Here is a 21,107-nt window from a genome sequence, read left to right on the forward strand (position 1 = left end):
AAAGCTGTTGTCCACATTTTCAGTGTGCGATGTGGTGCTTCGGCAATCTCGGTGTGCCTTCAAACTCCATTTTCAACTGACATAATCTGTGTCCTTGCTTGATTCAGCTGAATTTGTGATCACAAATCACCTCTGCTTAAGCGAAATCAGTGAGTCAAAACAATGACCATCACTCACACGGTGTTTCACTGTGTTGGAGAATGACTATCCATTTCTTTTGTTGAAACTATATTTTCTTTTGCCTGAAGTAGTCAATCTTTTGCCTGATTATATTTTCTTTTGCCTGAGTATATTTGCTTTTGCCAGTTTATTTTATTTTTTGTTCAGACAGCAATTCTTTTGGTGGATCAAATTTTGTTTTGGTACTTTAATTCTTTGTCACTCAAGCCATCTTTTCTTTTGGTGAAAGCATCTATTTTTTGGTAGAACCATCTCTTCTTTTGGTTCATTAAACGGGTGCCATTTAAAAACACTTTCATCTTATTCCTTGTCGGTTCCTGATTCCAAAAACATATAGATATGATATGTTTGGATTAAAAAACACGCTCAGAAAGTTAAAACAAAGAGAGGTACAGAAAAGCGTGTTATCCAATTAATTCTTAGCGCAACTACTACCCCGCTCTTCTTGTCAATTTCACTGCCTTTGCCATGAGCGGTCGACTGACGATGCTACGAGTATACGGTCTTGCTGAAAAATGGCATTGCGTTCAGTTTCATTCTGTGAGTTCGACAGCTACTTGACTAAATGTTGTATTTTCGCCTTACGCGACTTGTTTTCTTGTGTGATTGTTCTGAGAGCGCATTTCACCTGTTAATATTCATCATGTCAGGTGAGTGATTGGCTGACCCAGGTCACGTGATGCTTTGACTGACAGTCCCCTTTGCGGCTGTCTAATTTGCGGTATCGGTTAGAAAATGTTGTTTTGGTCGAAATTAGAATGTAATAAATCCGATGACTGTTAGCAAATGAAAACAGACATGTCTCACACATGATACCAGCATGAGCCGGTAGCTGTCTTATTTTTTGACATGTCTGTTATCATTTGTTAACAGTCAGCATATTAGAAATTACGGTTTTATTACCTTCTATAATTACCTCCCAACATTTGTGTTCAAACCGATCATATGAACGTCTAACAAGTCGAGTGTTACACGCTGAGTTTGGGTAGTCTTTGCAGACTGTACTTTCTCCTTGCACTGTCTTTGTTTCGTTTCTCTATCATGTTTCTCCTCTGGAAGCCGTAAATCTAGCACGCGTTCTTTTGCAGCTGTGTTGTCTTGTCTTTCCATTACTGCCCACAATCAACAGTAGTGATTATTTCGGCACTTGATGGGATGTTGCGCAAGTCCAATAAAGCAGCGTTTCCAGCATCTAGCGTTTTCTAGAGGTATGCGACACAGCAAGTGTTGCCTTAACTTCGCTCTGTTACAGCTGTGCCTTTGCATGTATCAGCTTACAAAAAGTACGCGGCTGTTTTCTGTCCCCATACAAACCGACGATGAGTTCATCGCGACCCGGATGTGCAGCAGTGTGAAACGTCACGAGGGTCCGGGTACACGTATCGCGTGGCCGCGCTGAAGCCTTTATCTTGTAAAGACCAGTGTCGTCACAGCTCAGTCTGTGTCTCTACCAACCTGTCGTCAACACGTGTTGCAGGCAGTGTGTAGTGTTTAGATGTAACCGCGTGTCTTTGCCCTGTGGGAAATAGTGTAGTGTTCGCCCGACAGTCTAAAGTGTGATCCTGACGACAGTCTAAAGTGTGATCCTGACGTCCTGACGAGTTGTGAGAAAGAAACACTGACTGAAGCTAACGAATCGTGAGAAAGAAACACTGACTGAAGCTAACGAGTCGTGAGAAAGAAACACTGACTGAAGCTAACGAGTCGAGAGAAAGAAACACTGACTGAAGCTAACGAATCGAGAGAAAGAACCACTGACTGAAGCTTACGAATCGTGAGAAAGAACCACTGACTGAAGCTAACGAGTTGTGAGAAAGAAACACTGACTGAAGCTAACGAGTTGTGAGAAAGAAACACTGACTGAAGCTAACGAGTCGTGAGAAAGAAACACTGACTGAAGCTAACGAATCGTGAGAAAGAAACACTGACTGAAGCTAACGAATCGTGAGAAAGAAACACTGACTGAAGCTAACGAGTTGTGAGAAAGAAACACTGACTGAAGCTAACGAATCGTGAGAAAGAAACACTGACTGAAGCTAACGAGTCGTGAGAAAGAAACACTGACTGAAGCTTACGAGGTGTGAGAAAGAAACACTGACTGCAGCTAACGAGTCGTGAGAAAGAAACACTGACTGCAGCTAACGAGTCAGTCGTGAAAAAGAAACACTGACTGAAGCTAACGAGTCGTGAGAAAAAAAACACTGACTGAAGCTAACGAGTCGTGAGAAAGAAACACTGACTGCAGCTAACGAGTCGTGAGAAAGAAACACTGACTGAAGCTAACGAGTCGTGAGAAAGAAACACTGACTGAAGCTAACGAGTTGTGAGAAAGAAACACTGACTGAAGCTAACGAGTTGTGAGAAAGAAACACTGACTGAAGCTAACGAGTTGTGAGAAAGAAACATTGACTGAAGCTAACGAGTGGTGAGAAAGAAACACTGACTGAAGCTAACGAGTGGTGAGAAAGAAACACTGACTGAAGCTAACGAGTCGTGCAAAAGAAACACTGACTGAAGCTAACGAGTCGTGAGAAAGAAACACTGACTGAAGCTAACGAGTCGTGAGAAAGAAACACTGACTGAAGCTAACGAGTCGTGAGAAAGAAACACTGACTGAAGCTAACGAGTTGTGAGAAAGAAACACTGTTTGGAGCTAACGAGTTGGAGGGATAACTGTGGATTGCTTTGTTGAAAGGTAAGAGTGTGTAAGTGGATTTGACTCATTTAACCTTTATTGTGTTTTCGAGTACGACCCAGAGACACATAAACATCAATGCATCTTTAAATCCTTTGGAATTTTTTCTCAAGACTGGTGTAAGTAAACTTAGCAAAAATATGATTGTGACAAATGTTAGACACCCAATCAAAATTTAAACTTTCTATGACATTTTAAGGCAGTCTGCTGGATCATGGCACACTTTTTGGATCAAAATGTCCTTAACTCTTACCAGTTCGCTCCCTTACCCATCGTAAGAAAGCTTATATGGATAAACTCATATGTTGGACACACTTTATGACAGAAACGAGCTGGGTTTTTGTTAAAAGTTAGTTATAGGAATGCATTATTAGGCACACACAAAAAAGTCTGTTAACGGTAACATAGGCCAATAAAATAGGGTCGGTAGGTCGGGACTTTTTTTTTCCCAAAAAAAACATATTTCTAAGTTATTTTGCCAAAAAACAAAGACCTTTTCTTTTTTTTTCTTCAAAAAACCATATTTTTAAGTTATTTTGCAATATGTGGGTTTTTTTTTCCCCAAATGCCAAAAACAAGTCTAGGGTCGCGGGAAAAAATAGGGTCGGTCGGGATACCGTAAACAGACTATTTTTTGTGTGCCTAAGGCATGCGTATGTCATGAAACGTCCAACTTTGAAATTTGGGTGGGGGTATTCAGGTGACAATAACTTTTTTGTTTATCAGCAAAACTCAATAAAACTTTGCTATGTTATGTAAAATGAATGCCAAAACAGACTAGTTAGCAGCATATCTAAAATAAACTGAACACACAAAAAAATGTCTTCTTTGTGTTTGTCACGTGTTCCAAAAAATGGGCGTACAAATTTCAACAAAAATCATGTTGTCATTTACCTTTAAAGATAGCACAATTCTCTTTGCAAATATGAAAAGCTTATTCATTTTCCTTTCTTTTGATATATAACTTTCTTTATTCCCCCCTCTGCTTCTTTACCTCTGTAAACTTGTAGGGGTAGTTATTTTTCGATAATGACCCAGCAACCAAACAAATAACGACCCAGCAACAGCCTGAATCCTCGATAGTGCAATGGGTTGAGAGGTTGTTCTGTTTCGGTACTACTTTTTGCGACTGAAAAGTTCCGAACGCTCTAATGTACGAAGTATACATCTCTGGAGCAAACAATACAAACATACCGCATTTAAATTAACAACTACAGGCCTGAACACATGAATCTCCATATAAAATCCATGAGTTCGGTTGTTTTCTGAATCTAGATCTGCCGTGCTCAAACCGTTCATCACAAGCAATTTCCCAAGGCAAGTAACTCATACTTTGTCTAGCGACAAGAGTAGTTCCCCTTCTTTTCACTCAGTTCCTTCGACAACAGACTGCAATCCGACGGTCAGTTTTCAACAATATTTCATTTAATAAACAGATCACACGCAACCAAATGCACACATCTCATCAATTTAAACAACATAAAGGGGTTTCATACACTATTTTCCCCAGAAAACTGAACTTCATACAGTTTTTAACGTTGGAACACGGGTGCAAAAGTTTGTCTGCTAGTCCCATTTGACGAAAAAACATTATTCTAAGCGATACCAAAACATATACAGAACACACAATATCTGCCTTTGCCGCCACAGCAGAATAACAGCATATCTGTGTACTTGATTTTAGCCCAAAATAGGAAAACTGACAAGAAGTGTTAACAGAATGGAATGATTTGCACGGAACTATACAACAGCGCATTAATCGATCGCCTGCGCAGGTTGACTGGTTGAGAGAATAGGATTCGATCAAACTTTCGCAAAAAACCTCCTCTTTTCTTTGAATAACTGAAGAAAGGAGGAATAAAGAGGTTACACACCTCGTCTCAGTGATAATAAAAAATAATGGTCTCAGTTCGCGGTCATGAAAAAGCTCGCTAAAGCTCGCATTTTTCATGATCCGCTAACCATTATTTTTGATAATCACTGAGACTCGGCATGTAACCTCTACATATTTCATTTGGAATATGACCCCAGATAGCCACTCGGCAAGTAGGCACCAACAGCACTGTAAAATATGCCCTGAAACCCCCGAACTGGTAAGAGTTAACAGCTGGTGTGAACTTATTTACTCTCTGGGTTATTGTAAGTTACTCAGTTATTCATGTTGTATATTTCCTGGGTAATTGTTGTTGTAACCAGACCGCGTATTGATATCCCCTGGACAAAGTCATGAAAATTCGTGATGACATTACCAACACAACACAGAATGATCAGCATTTATATGGGTGTGTGGATACTCAAGTACCACACGGTACAGAGAACGTAATACTATTCACATGTACTCATCGTCAACACAGAATGATCAGCATGTGTATGGGGGTGTGGATACTCAGTACCACACGGTACAGAGAACGTAATACTATTCACATGTACTCATCGTCAACACAGAATGATCAGCATTTATATGGGGGTGTGGATACTCAGTACCACACGGTACAGAGAACGTAATACTATTCACATGTACTCATCGTCAACACAGAATGATCAGCATTTATATGGGTGTGTGGATACTCAAGTACCACACGGTACAGAGAACGTAATACTATTCACATGTACTCATCGTCAACACAGAATGATCAGCATGTGTATGGGTGTGTAGATACTCAAGTACCACACGGTACAGAGAACGTAATACTATTCACATGTACTCATCGTCAACACAGAATGATCAGCATGTGTATGGGTGTGTAGATACTCAAGTACCACACGGTACAGAGAACGTAATACTATTCACATGTACTCATCGTCAACACAGAATGATCAGCATGTGTATGGGTGTGAGGATACTCAAGTACCACACGGTACAGAGAACGTAATACTATTCACATGTACTCATCGTCAACACAGAATGATCAGCATTTATATGGGTGTGTGGATACTCAAGTACCACACAGCACAGAGAACGTAATACTATTCACATGTACTCATCGTCAACACAGAATGATCAGCATTTATATGGGTGTGTGGATACTCAAGTACCACACGGTACAGAGAACGTAATACTATTCACATGTACTCATCGTCAACACAGAATGATCAGCATTTATATGGGTGTGAGGATACTCAAGTACCACACGGTACAGAGAACGTAATACTATTCACATGTACTCATCGTCAACACAGAATGATCAGCATTTATATGGGTGTGTGGATACTCAAGTACCACACGGTACAGAGAACGTAATACTATTCACATGTACTCATCGTCAACACAGAATGATCAGCATGTGTATGGGGGTGTGGATACTCAAGTACCACACGGCACAGAGAACGTAATACTATTCACATGTACTCATCGTCAACACAGAATGATCAGCATGTGTATGGGTGTGTGGATACTCAAGTACCACACGGCACAGAGAACGTAATACTATTCACATGTACTCATCGTCAACAATGCAGGTTTGTGTTTCTTTGTTTTATAAAGACTATTAATCTTTGTAGACACTGATTTCGCCCAACAAGCCAGGGTGCACAACTGTTGATTAAGCGTGGTTTTACCCTGCAAGAAACTCTCACAGAGCCTCAACCTTCATCCCGCCGCCCCCACCGCCGCCCCCCCCTCTCCCCTTCCTCCTCTAACCCCCCACCCACCAATAATCCAACCCACAACTCAGTTTGCGACCCGGATGTCTATAAGTGTGAGACGACGCAATGACACGGTGCACGTATCATGTATCGGTACTGAGGCCGCCTCGTTGTGGGGCCATTGTTGTCAGCGTTCTGCCCGTGTCACTACAGAGAGGTCGTGTTGCTTTCCTGTGTCATATCAAAGTACTGGCCTGGCTTGGAGAAGTGTAATGTCAGCGTTCTGCCCGTGTCACTACAGAGAGGTCGTGTTGCTTTCCTGTGTCATATCAAAGTACTGGCCTGGCTTGGAGAAGTGTAATGTCAGCGTTCTGCCCGTGTCACTGCAGAGAGGTCGTGTTGCTTTCCTGTGTCATATCAAAGTACTGGCCTGGCTTGGAGAAGTGTAATGTCAGCGTTCTGCCCGTGTCACTACAGAGAGGTCGTGTTGCTTTCCTGTGTCATATCAAAGTACTGGCCTGGCTTGGAGAAGTGTAATGTCAGCGTTCTGCCCGTGTCTCTATAGAGAGGTCGTGTTGCTTTCCTGTGTCATGTCAAAGTACTGGCCTGGCTTGGAGAAGTGTAATGTCAGCGTTCTGCCCGTGTCACTGCAGAGAGGTCGTGTTGCTTTCCTGTGTCATATCAAAGTACTGGCCTGGCTTGGAGAAGTGTAATGTCAGCGTTCTGCCCGTGTCTCTACAGAGAGGTCGTGTTGCTTTCCTGTGTCATGTCAAAGTACTGGCCTGGCTTGGAGAAGTGTAATGTCAGCGTTCTGCCCGTGTCACTGCAGAGAGGTCGTGTTGCTTTCCTGTGTCATGTCAAAGTACTGGCCTGGCTTGGAGAAGTGTAATGTCAGCGTTCTGCCCGTGTCACTGCAGAGAGGTCGTGTTGCTTTCCTGTGTCATATCAAAGTACTGGCCTGGTTTGGAGAAGTGTAATGTCAGCGTTCTGCCCGTGTCTCTACAGAGAGGTCGTGTTGCTTTCCTGTGTCATATCAAAGTACTGGCCTGGCTTGGAGAAGTGTAATGTCAGCGTTCTGCCCGTGTCACTGCAGAGAGGTCGTGTTGCTTTCCTGTGTCATGTCAAAGTACTGGCCTGGTTTGGAGAAGTGTACTGTCAGCGTTCTGCCCGTGTCTCTATAGAGAGGTCGTGTTGCTTTCCTATGTCATGTGAAAGTACTGGCCTGGTTTGGAGAAGTGTAATGTCAGCGTTCTGCCCGCTGTCTCTATAGAGAGGTCGTGTTGCTTTCCTGTGTCATGTCAAAGTACTGGCCTGGCTTGGACTGAGAAGTGTAATGTCAGCGTTCTGCCCGTGTCTCTACAGAGAGGTCGTGTTGCTTTCCTGTGTCATGTCAAAGTACTGGCCTGGCTTGGAGAAGTGTAATGTCAGCGTTCTGCCCGTGTCTCTACAGAGAGGTCGTGTTGCTTTCCTGTGTCATATCAAAGTACTGGCCTGGTTTGGAGAAGTGTAATGTCAGCGTTCTGCCCGTGTCTCTACAGAGAGGTCGTGTTGCTTTCCTGTGTCATGTCAAAGTACTGGCCTGGCTTGGAGAAGTGTAATGTCAGCGTTCTGCCCGTGTCTCTACAGAGAGGTCGTGTTGCTTTCCTGTGTCATATCAAAGTACTGGCCTGGCTTGGAGAAGTGTAATGTCAGCGTTCTGCCCGTGTCACTGCAGAGAGGTCGTGTTGCTTTCCTGTGTCATATCAAAGTACTGGCCTGGCTTGGAGAAGTGTAATGTCAGCGTTCTGCCCGTGTCACTGCAGAGAGGTCGTGTTGCTTTCCTGTGTCATATCAAAGTACTGGCCTGGCTTGGAGAAGTGTAATGTCAGCGTTCTGCCCGTGTCACTGCAGAGAGGTCGTGTTGCATTCCTGTGTCATGTCAAAGTACTGGCCTGGCTTGGAGAAGTGTAATGTCAGCGTTCTGCCCGTGTCTCTACAGAGAGGTCGTGTTGCTTTCCTGTGTCATATCAAAGTACTGGCCTGGCTTGGAGAAGTGTAATGTCAGCGTTCTGCCCGTGTCACTGCAGAGAGGTCGTGTTGCTTTCCTGTGTCATGTCAAAGTACTGGCCTGGCTTGGAGAAGTGTCTCTACAGACAGGTCGTGTTGCTTTCCTGTGTCATATCAAAGTACTGGCCTGGCTTGGAGAAGTGTAATGTCAGCGTTCTGCCCGTGTCACTGCAGAGAGGTCGTGTTGCTTTCCTGTGTCATATCAAAGTACTGGCCTGGTTTGGAGAAGTGTAATGTCAGCGTTCTGCCCGTGTCACTACAGAGAGGTCGTGTTGCTTTCCTGTGTCATGTCAAAGTACTGGCCTGGCTTGGAGAAGTGTAATGTCAGCGTTCTGCCCGTGTCTCTACAGAGAGGTCGTGTTGCTTTCCTGTGTCATATCAAAGTACTGGCCTGGTTTGGAGAAGTGTAATGTCAGCGTTCTGCCCGTGTCAGAGAGGTCGTGTTGCTTTCCTGTGTCATATCAAAGTACTGGCCTGGTTTGGAGAAGTGTAATGTCAGCGTTCTGCCCGTGTCACTGCAGAGAGGTCGTGTTGCTTTCCTGTGTCATGTCAAAGTACTGGCCTGGCTTGGAGAAGTGTAATGTCAGCGTTCTGCCCGTGTCACTACAGAGAGGTCGTGTTGCTTTCCTGTGTCATGTCAAAGTACTGGCCTGGCTTGAAGAAGTGTAATGTCAGCGTTCTGCCCGTGTCACTGCAGAGAGGTCGTGTTGCTTTCCTGTGTCATATCAAAGTACTGGCCTGGCTTGGAGAAGTGTAATGTCAGCGTTCTGCCCGTGTCTCTATAGAGAGGTCGTGTTGCTTTCCTGTGTCATGTCAAAGTACTGGCCTGGCTTGGAGAAGTGTAATGTCAGCGTTCTGCCCGTGTCACTACAGAGAGGTCGTGTTGCTTTCCTGTGTCATGTCAAAGTACTGGCCTGGCTTGGAGAAGTGTAATGTCAGCGTTCTGCCCGTGTCTCTACAGAGAGGTCGTGTTGCTTTCCTGTGTCATATCAAAGTACTGGCCTGGCTTGGAGAAGTGTAATGTCAGCGTTCTGCCCGTGTCTCTACAGAGAGGTCGTGTTGCTTTCCTGTGTCATGTCAAAGTACAGGCCTGGCTTGGAGAAGTGTAATGTCAGCGTTCTGCCCGTGTCACTACAGAGAGGTCGTGTTGCTTTCCTGTGTCATATCAAAGTACTGGCCTGGTTTGGAGAAGTGTAATGTCAGCGTTCTGTCCGTGTCTCTACAGAGAGGTCGTGTTGCTTTCCTGTGTCATGTCAAAGTACTGGCCTGGCTTGGAGAAGTGTAATGTCAGCGTTCTGCCCGTGTCTCTGCAGAGAGGTCGTGTTGCTTTCCTGTGTCATGTCAAAGTACTGGCCTGGCTTGGAGAAGTGTAATGTCAGTGTGTTTTGCAAATAACATGCAATATTTTGTAGTCTCGGCTGGCCGCCTAAATATGATTTTTGTCGGACTCTGACGTCACTTGGCTTAAAGAAGGGAAATCCCATGTTCAATCAATACATACACAAATAACATCAGACAATGAACAGAAAAGAGCTTACATTCTCCACACAAATAACATCAGACAATGAACAGAAAAGAGCGTACATTCTCCACACAAATAACATCAGACAATGAACAGAAAAGAGCTTACATTCTCCACACAAATAACATCAGACAATGAACAGAAAAGAGCTTACATTCTCCACACAAAAAAGGCTCTAGAGAAGGAAGGAACAACAACAACAACAAAGTATTGTGACACGTTTTGTTCCCCAACTGAACAATTCCTTCCCGTCATTTCATTCAAACTTTTTCTGCCTGAATTTTGGTCGATTTTTAAAAAAGTGGTATCCTTCGTTTTTGTCATATTCATTTTGTAACGTAGTGTTGATGTTTCAGGTGAGACAGGACGAGAACAATGGGGAACAAGCTGGGACGTAGCAGGGCCATTCCGAAGACATCTCGTCAGGTAGGCCGCTAGCTGTCACTATCTTGTATTGTCCATTGTGTTTCCTTTTGTTTTGTTTTGTCGATCGTGGTGTCTTTTGCATACTGATTTGTTGTGCATAGCATTGTATTGTACTGTCCAAATTATATCGTACTGTCCAAATTATATTGTACTGTCCAAATTATATTGTACTGTCCAATTGATTTTTTATTTTATTTTTTTGGATATTGTATTGTCCATTTTTTTTATTGCCCATTGCATTGTGTTGTCCATTGCATTGTATTACACATAGTGTTATATTATTAATAGCATTGCATTGTCTATAGAATTGTATTGTCCATAACTGTCATTGTATTGTCCATAACATTGTGTTGTCTATAGCATTGTATTGTCCATAACATTATGTTGTCCATAGCATTGTATTGTCCATAGCATTGTGTTGTCCATTATAAGATGTTCGGTGGCTTGTTGGCAGACCAGCTTTTGTGTTGTCCGAGGGGAACATATCGTCTTTTGTTTCATCTGTATCGACTAAGGCCAAACGCCGCGGTTGACAAAACTGTCTGTCCGCAGTTGATGATAATGCAACAACAGGCGATCATTATGCTCCACGAGGACCAACGCAAAAATTCAAATGATACTGATGAATGCAATGCAATTTGGACGTATGTGTTGTAGTGTATGATATATAGATAGACTTGACTGATCAGTTTTATTATATAGGTTCCTGTGTCATTATTGCATAATTTCGTACAGCTTATTTCAATAAGGCTCCAGTTCTTACCACAACTAGGCACCCGTTTCTTTCGCTCTCTCTGTTCAACAAAACAGAAACTGCTTGTGTCAGCATAATATGTTTTGACTTTCTGAGGTCTCTCGGTTGTAGAAATGACTATGAGGCCGGTCTGTTTGCTGTGTGAGTACACTGAACAATGTAGACATAGGGCACGTACATTCTCACGACAACAGAGGACACTGAACAGTGTAGACATACAGCACGTACATTCTCACGACAACAGGGGACACTGAACAGTGTAGACATAGAGCACGTACATTCTCACGACAACAGAGGACACTGAACAGTGTAGACATACAGCACGTACATTCTCACGACAACAGAGGACACTGAACAGTGTAGACATAGAGCACGTACATTCTCACGACAACAGGGGACACTGAACAGTGTAGACATACAACACGTACATTCTCACGACAACAGGGGACACTGAACAGTGTAGACATACATCACGTACATTCTCACGACAACAGGGGACACTGAACAGTGTAGACATACATCACGTACATTCTCACGACAACAGGGGACACTGAACAGTGTAGACATACATCACGTACATTCTCACGACAACAGGGGACACTGAACAGTGTAGACATACAACACGTACATTCTCACGACAACAGGGGACACTGAACAGTGTAGACATACATCACGTACATTCTCACGACAACAGGGGACACTGAACAGTGTAGACATAGAGCACGTACATTCTTACGACAACAGGGGACACTGAACAGTGGACCGGCACGGTTGGCCTAGTGGGAAGGCGTCCGCCTCGTGATCGGGAGGTCGTGGGTTCGAACCCCGGTCGGGTCATACCTAAGACTTTAAAATTGGCAATCTAGTGGCTGCTCCGCCTGGCGTCTGGCATTATGGGGTTAGTGCTAGGACTGGTTGGTCCGGTGTCAGAATAATGTGACTGGGTGAGACATGAAGCCTGTGCTGCGACTTCTGTCTTGTGTGTGGCGCACGTTATATGTCAAAGCAGCACCGCCCTGATATGGCCCTTCGTGGTCGGCTGGGCGTTAAGCAAACAAACACACAAACAAACTGAACAGTGTAGACATACAACACGTACATTGCTACGACAACAGACTGAGGACACTGAACAGTGTAGACATACAGCACGTACATTCTCACGACAACAGGGGACACTGAACAGTGTAGACATACATCACGTAGGGGAGACCGGGGCTAGTCCGCCTACTTTTATGCTTTTGGTAGCATAACTGGCGAGTTTGATGAACTAGAAGACTGATTTTTTTATTTTACATCAAGACAAATGTGTAGCTGATATCAATGTGCAGACAGATTTTATGTGCGCATGAACATTTGTTGTGCATACTGCTTTAAGTAGACCTACCCTAACGTAGGCGACCTTGCCCCAAGTCGGGGTAAGTCCACCTACAGGGTGGGGCAAGTCCGCCGCTCTCATCCCATAGTAGGTACAAGACTAGTAGTGGGAAAGCTTTATACACACACGCACGCACGCACGGTCAGTCAGTCAAACAAGCACCCGATCAATGGGAAAGCTTTTTTAATTCCCTTCAATATTTAGGTTCAAAAATGCCAATGACAAAATACAAAAGAATGTCGAAAGAATGTAACACAAATCGGCGTCAGTCTTTTTTAGACATGAATCTGCAATCTTTACCATCGAGAATAGATGGAGTCACCATCAGAGTCACAGTTATGGCAGATGTAAACTGGACTGTTCCCCACACCTGCACATTCTTCATGGCGGACTTGCCCCATGACAAATAGGCGGACTTGCCCCCGCACGGGCAGGCAACTCTAGTGCCAGATAGTGAGCACAACATGGGAAGGAAGAAGCAAAACTTTCGTCAGAACTCGACCTTAATTAACGCACTTTCACTCGACACCAAGACTAAGTATTTGTTCTCAGAGGTAATGCATCAAAACCTAAGTCAACTGCTATGCATTCATGTTACAAAAATGAAGAAAAACACTTTTTGTGATCTGTACTCACGATATATGGGCGCGCAACCTCTGAACTTCTGCAGGATATGGCGGGAAGTAGGGACACCATTCTCACATGGTGTGAAAGACTAAAAGGTGGCAAACGTAAGAATAAACAGACAAAGACGGATGTGCCCCGGGGGCGGACTAGCCCCGGTCTCCCCTACATTCTTACGACAACAGGGGACACTGAACAGTGTAGACATACAACACGTACATTCTTACGACAACAGAGGACACTGAACAGTGTAGACATACAACACGTACATTCTTACGACAACAGGGGACACTGAACAGTGTAGACATACAGCACGTACATTCTCACGACAACAGGGGACACTGAACAGTGTAGACATACAGCACGTACATTCTCACGACAACAGGGGACACTGAACAGTGTAGACATACAGCACGTACATTCTCACAACAGGGGACACTGAACAGTGTAGACATAGAGCACGTACATTCTCACGACTACAGAGGACACCAAACAGTGTAGACATACAACACGTACAATCTCACGACAACAGGGGACACTGAACAGTGTAGACATACAGCACGTACATTCTCTCAACAGGGGACACTGAACAGTGTAGACATAGAGCACGTACATTCTCACGACAACAGGGGACACTGAACAGTGTAGACATATAGCACGCACATTCTCACGACAACAGGGGACACTGAACAGTGCAGACATAGAGCACGTACATTCTCACGACTACAGGGGACACTGAACAGTGTAGACATACAACACGCACATTCTCACGACAACAGAGGACACTGAACAGTGTAGACATACAGCACGTACATTCTCACGACAACAGGGGACACTGAACAGTGTAGACATACAGCACGTACATTCTCACGACAACAGAGGACACTGAACAGTATAGACATAGGTCACGTACATTCTCACGACAACAGGGGACACTTAACAGTGTAGACATAGAGCATGTACAATCTCACGACAACAGGGGACACTGAACAGTGTAGACATACAGCACGTACAATCTCACGACAACAGGGGATACTGAACAGTGTAGACATACAGCACGTACATTCTCACGACAACAGGGGACACTGAACAGTGTAGACATACAGCTCGAACATTCTCACGACAACAGGGGACACTGAACAGTGTAGACATACAGCACGTACATTCTCACGACAACAGAGGACACTGAACAGTGTAGACATACAGCACGTACATTCTCACGACAACAGGGGACACTGAACAGTGTAGACATACAGCACGTACATTCTCACGACAACAGGGGACACTGAACAGTGTAGACATACAGCACGTACATTCTCACGACAACAGGGGACACTGAACAGTGTAGACATACAGCACGTAAATTCTCACGACAACAGAGGACACTGAACAATGTAGACAGACATCACGTACATTCTCACGACAACAGAGGACACTGAACAGTGTAGACATACAGCACGTACATTCTCACGACAACTGAGGACACTGAACAGTGTAGACATACAGCACGTACATTCTCACGACAACAGAGGACACTGAACAGTGTCGACAGACATCACGTACATCATTCTCACGACAACAGAGGACACTGAACAGTGTCGACAGACATCACGTACATCATTCTCACGACAACAGGGGACACTGAACAGTGTAGACATACAGCACGTACATTCTCACGACAACAGAGGACACTGAACAGTGTAGACATACATCACGTACATTCTCACGACAACAGGGGACACTGAACAATATAGACATACATCACGTACATTCTCACGACAACACTGAGGGGCCACTGAACAGTGTAGACATACAGCACGTACATTCTCACGAAAACAGAGGACACTGAACAGTGTAGACATACATCACGTACATTCTCACGACAACAGGGGACACTGAGACATAGGTCACGTACATTCTCACGACAACAGGGGACACTGAACAGTGTAGACATAGAGCACGTACATTCTCACGACAACATGGGACACTGAACAATGTAGACATACAGCACGTACATTCTCACGACAACAGGGGACACTGAACAGTGTAGACATACAGCACGTACATTCTCACGACAACAGGGGACACTGAACAGTGTAGACATACAGCACGTACATTCTCACGACAACAGGGGACACTGAACAGTGTAGACATACAGCACGTACATTCTCACGACAACAGGGGACACTGAACAGTGTAGACATACAGCACGTACATTCTCACGACAACAGAGGACACTGGATAATGTAGACAGACATCACGTACATTCTCACGACAACAGAGGTCACTGAACAGTGTAGACATACAGCATGTACATTCTCACGACAACTGAGGACACTGAACAGTGTAGACATACAGCACGTACATTCTCACGACAACAGGGGACACTGAACAGTGTAGACATACATCACGTACATTCTCACGACAACAGAGTACACTGAACAGTGTAGACAGACATCACGTACATTCTCACGACAACACTGAGGGGCCACTGAACAGTGTAGACATACAGCACGTACATTCTCACGAGAACAGAGGACACTGAACAGTGTAGACATACAGCACGTACATTCTCACGACAACAGGGGACACTGAACAGTGTAGACATACAGCACGTACATTCTCACGACAACAGAGGACACTGAACAGTATAGACATAGGTCACGTACATTCTCACGACAATAGGGGACACTGAACAGTGTAGACATACAGCACGTACATTCTCACGACAACAGGGGACACTGAACAGTGTAGACATACAGCACGTACATTCTCACGACAACAGAGGACACTGAACAGTGTAGACATAGGGCACGTACATTCTCACGACAACAGAGGACACTGAACAGTGTAGACATACAGCACGTACATTCTCACGACAACAGGGGACACTGAACAGTGTAGACATACAGCACGTACATTCTCACGACAACAGGGGACACTGAACAGTGTAGACATACATCACGTACATTCTCACGACAACAGAGGACACTGAACAGTGTAGACATACAGCACGTACATTCTCACGACAACAGGGGACACTGAACAGTGTAGACATACATCACGTACATTCTCACGACAACAGAGGACACTGAACAGTGTAGACATACAGCACGTACATTCTCACGACAACAGAGGACACTGAACAGTGTAGACATACATCACGTACATTCTCACGACAACAGGGGACACTGAACAGTGTAGACATACAGCACGTACATTCTCACGACAACAGAGGACACTGAACAGTGTAGACATAGGGCACGTACATTCTCACGACAACAGGGGACACTGAACAGTGTAGACATACAGCACGTACATTCTCACGACAACAGAGGACACTGAACAGTGTAGACATAGGGCACGTACATTCTCACGACAACAGAGGACACTGAACAGTGCAGACATACAGCACGTACATTCTCACGACAACAGAGGACACTGAACAGTGTAGACATACATCACGTACATTCTCACGACAACAGGGGACACTGAACAGTGTAGACATACAGCACGTACATTCTCACGACAACAGAGGACACTGAACAGTGTAGACATACAGCACGTACATTCTCACGACAACAGGGGACACTGAACAGTGTAGACATACAACACGTACATTATCACGACAACAGGGGACACTGAACAGTGTAGACATACAGCACGTACATTCTCACGACAACAGAGGACACTGAACAGTGTAGACATACATCACGTACATTCTCACGACAACAGGGGACACTGAACAGTGTAGACATACAGCTCGTACATTCTCACGACAACAGAGGACACTGAACAGTGTAGACATACAGCACGTACATTCTCACGACAACAGGGGACACTGAACAGTGTAGACATACAGCACGTACATTCTCACGACAACAGAGGACACTGAACAGTGTAGACATACAGCACGTACATTCTCACGACAACAGAGGACACTGAACAGTGTAGACATACAGCACGTACATTCTCACGATAACAGAGGACACTGAACAGTGTAGACATACAGCACGTACATTCTCACGACAACAGAGGACACTGAACAGTGTAGACATACAGCACGTACATTCTCACGACAACAGGGGACACTGAACAGTGTAGACATACAGCACGTACATTCTTATGACAACAGGGAACACTGAACAGTGTAGACATACAGCACGTACATTCTCACGACAACAGGGGACACTGAACAGTGTAGACATACAGCACGTACATTCTTATGACAACAGGGGACACTGAACAGTGTAGACATACAGCACGTACATTCTCACGACAACAGAGGACACTGAACAGTGTAGACATACATCACGTACATTGTCACGACAACAGGGGTTACTCGCATTGTACGTTGCAGGCGTGCTGCCAGTGCAGCAGGGAATCACGGTGCATCAGGCAAGGGGTGTGTGACTGCCGTGCGAACTGTACCCGCTGTACCAACTGTGCTGCTCAGGGCTGTACGAATCGCGCCGTTGATCTGGTACGTCTTGGGTAGCCTAAAAACTCTTTAAAATAAAAATAAATAACATTCACATACTTCAAATAATCTTTTGTTACTAATTCCTTTCTAAATTTACTTAGACACAACATTCCTGAGAATTCTAAAACACTGATTCCTGACTTCCTGACAATTAAAGGGAAAGTAATCCTGACATTCCATTTGTCAAGAACAAGCACAGTTCCTTCCCTTACACTAAATAGACAAATCAGTAAGCCCCCAAAAGTACTTTGTAAAATGGTAAAGAATGAATACGAATGAATACTTTCACAGGTTTACATGTTTAAAGGGGATTAAAGCTTTGAACAAGATTTGACAAAAGAAGTGTTACAAGACATGCGCTTTTTAGAACCGTCTACAATTTTATCGCCACAAGTTGTAGGCACATTAAAACAACAAACAATAATCAATCAATCAATCAATCAACGAGTCTTATATCGCGCATATTCCGTGGGTACAGTTCTAGGCGCTCTGCAGTGATGCCGTGTGAGATGAAATTTTATACGGCCAGTAGATTGCAGCCATTTCGGCGCATATTTACCTTTCACGGCCTATTATTCCAAGTCACACGGGTATAGGTAGACAATTATTAACTGTGCCTAAGCAATTTTGCCAGGAAAGACCCTTTTGTCAATCGTGGGATCTTTAACGTGCACACCCAATGTAGTGTACACGGGGGGAGGTTCGGACACCGAAGAGAGTCTGCACACAAAGTTGACTCTGTGAAATAAATTTCCGCCGAACCTGGGATCGAACTCACGCTGACAGCGGCCAACTGAATACAAATCCAGCGCGCTACCAACTGAGCTATATCCCTGCCAACCAACCCATCTCTGTCTGTCTATCTCTGTATGTCTATCTCTGTCTGTCTATTTCTGTCTGTCTATCTCTGTCTGTCTATCTCTGTCTGTCTGTCTATCTCTGTCTGTCTGTCTATCTCTGTTTGTCTGTCTATCTCTATGTCTGTCTGTCTATCTCTGTCTGTCTGTCTATCTCTGTCTCTCCTGCCCCCCCCCCCCCTTCCCGTCCCCCTCAGCTCCTACACGGCCGATATAATCTGTCAATTTGTTTGGGGTCGTATTCATGCATTGTCCGTGTCAGTGTCGAACAATGCAAATAGACTGAACATTCCTCATTGATGACGATCGCAACAGCCAAGTTGATGGTTGCGTGTTTGGAACCCCGCCACCTGCTTGATAAAGAGAAGAGATGTTCCGATCTCCCGGGTCACTTTATTTGCATACCCCCCCCTCCCCCCATATCATGTTGTGGTACAAAACCATGTAAAAATGGTAAAGATCCTGAAATCCATGTCAGTGAATTATAGAAACATGAAAATACCAAGCATGCATCCCACGACACAGAGTAGAGTATAAGTATATGGCCGACGGAACATACGGCCAAGCACATACAATCCTCTTCGTGCAAAACCATGAGTGTATGTGGGCGTTTTGGCCCACAAACGCACAGGAAAATAAAATAATGTTTGTACCATGTGAGGAAACACGTTCACATACTATTGCATGACAATAAGGTGAGTCACACTATCTAAAACAACGCTATGACAGAAGTGACGGTCATATCACGCACACAACTCATAATTATGAACAGCGCTATGACAGAAGTGACGGTCATATCATGCACACAACTCATAATTATGAACAGCGCTATGACAGAAGTGACGGTTATATTATGCACATCACACAGGGACCGGCCGTGGAATGTGCTCCGCCGTGCAGTACCTCTGGGTCACCGGGGAACCAGGCTGTCTCTCCTGCGCCGCCCTTGATGGCAAGATCACAGGAATCAGAGGACCAAGTGTTAAGGTTGTCAGACCATGAGGTAAATTCATCTCAGAAAAAAACCTCAAAACCTCATATTTTAAGACTTATTGAAGTTATGTTTAAAATGAATAAGGTGCATTGTTATTAGTTTTACTCTTTTTGTGTTACGTTGTTGTTGTTGTTGTTGTTGTTGTTGTTGTTGTTCTTCTTCTTGTTCTTCTTGTTGTTGTTGTTGTTGTTGTTGTTGTTGTTGTTGTTGTTGTTGTTGTTGTTGTTGTTGTTGTTGTTGTTGTTGTTGTTGTTGTTGTTGTTGTTGTTGTTGTTGTTTTCCTTGTTTTTGTTTTTCATTTTGAATTTACACCATAGAACAATTATCTGCTGTGTTCTAGGCAAATATTGTGTGAACCACCAACGAGACATAAGTCCCTATTTGGTGTCCGTATTTTCACCGTCTTCATAGTTGACGTAGGTTGTGAATGGTACTAGAAGTGAGCAGGCAGTACACCATCATGTCTTTGATTCCAGAGAGAGTTTCTCAACGCCTGGTTCCCTCACCTTGAGAGCGAATCATACATAATCCCCCCGGCTCACATGGACACTGTGCATGAGAGAATGGCATATATCGGAGACGGTGAGCGAATCCAGGTACTGAAAACACAGCAACAAATAGACAGAGATGAGAGTAGAGAGGTCAGGGACACTGTCCGCATAGACAGAGTGCTGAAAAATGTACACCACTGCATGAATCAGATAAAGAACAAAGCCGCAAGGGAAAAAGTAATAATGGTAATTCTGACCCAAGCTAAATTTGGTTTATATGGTGCTAATACCCAAAGCATCTATACTGGTGCAGCCGCCAGGAACACGAACAGCGTCAAAGCAGAGCCGTTGAACCTGAAGGAGGACTTTGTTGACCTACTCGTCATACATCGCGAGCGTGGGATACTGATGGCGGCAATCATACCTCAGACAGAAGACGACCCCCTTGCAGTTCAAGAAGAACTAAAGAAGGCCGCTGCCTACCTGAAGCAAGCCAGAGATGTTGTGAGGCGCTCTGTCCTGGGTGACCTGGTAACACAGCCAGCCCTCCACCAGGCCATTGTCCTGCCCGACACAACGAGACGCTGTCTGGAGGAGGTGCTGCTAAACATGAGCGATGTAAGTTAACTCTTGACCTACACTCGCTCACACACGCAAAAACAGACGAACGCAGGAGAGAAGGAGAGAGAGAGAGAGAGAGAGAGAGAGAGAGAGAGAGAGAGAGAGAGAGAGAGAGAGAGAGAGAGAGAGAGAGAGAGAGAGAGAGAGAGAGAGAGAGAGAGAGAGAGAGAGAGAGAGAGAGAGAGAGAGAGAGAGAGAGAGAGAGAGAGAGATTTGTTCACCAACGTAAAGTAAGGGCTAGTTCATAGCGCTATTCTCTTAGTCCACACACTGTATGCAGTGTCCGTCCGTATGTCCGAACAAAAAACTTAACGTTAAGATTATCTGGGATGATTTTGAAGCTAGACCTTTAAACATTTGCAGACTTCTGGTATTTAATAATCTTCCGATTTGACCCCGATTTGATTGACCTTCGTCAAATGTTGGGGTCACAGCGGGGTCATGCTCATCAACT

The 21,107-nt window shown here is 44.4% G+C and overlaps 1 protein-coding gene across 1 annotated transcript in view; it reads left to right on the top strand.

Moving 5' to 3' along the window:
- Positions 1-1,538: 1,538 nt before the first annotated feature.
- The window catches only part of LOC138955819 (uncharacterized), a 24,602-nt gene continuing 5,033 nt past the window's right edge, over positions 1,539-21,107 (top strand). The window contains exons 1-5 of the mRNA XM_070327342.1: positions 1,539-2,875; positions 10,385-10,454; positions 17,568-17,690; positions 19,416-19,550; positions 20,018-20,650. Coding sequence (XP_070183443.1) covers positions 10,404-10,454; positions 17,568-17,690; positions 19,416-19,550; positions 20,018-20,650 — 942 coding nt within the window. The 5' untranslated portion in view covers positions 1,539-2,875; positions 10,385-10,403. The remainder of the gene's footprint in view (positions 2,876-10,384; positions 10,455-17,567; positions 17,691-19,415; positions 19,551-20,017; positions 20,651-21,107) is intronic.

Source organism: Littorina saxatilis, unplaced genomic scaffold, assembly GCF_037325665.1.
Source record: "Littorina saxatilis isolate snail1 unplaced genomic scaffold, US_GU_Lsax_2.0 scaffold_794, whole genome shotgun sequence".
NCBI classification, from domain to species: Eukaryota; Metazoa; Mollusca; class Gastropoda; order Littorinimorpha; family Littorinidae; genus Littorina; species Littorina saxatilis.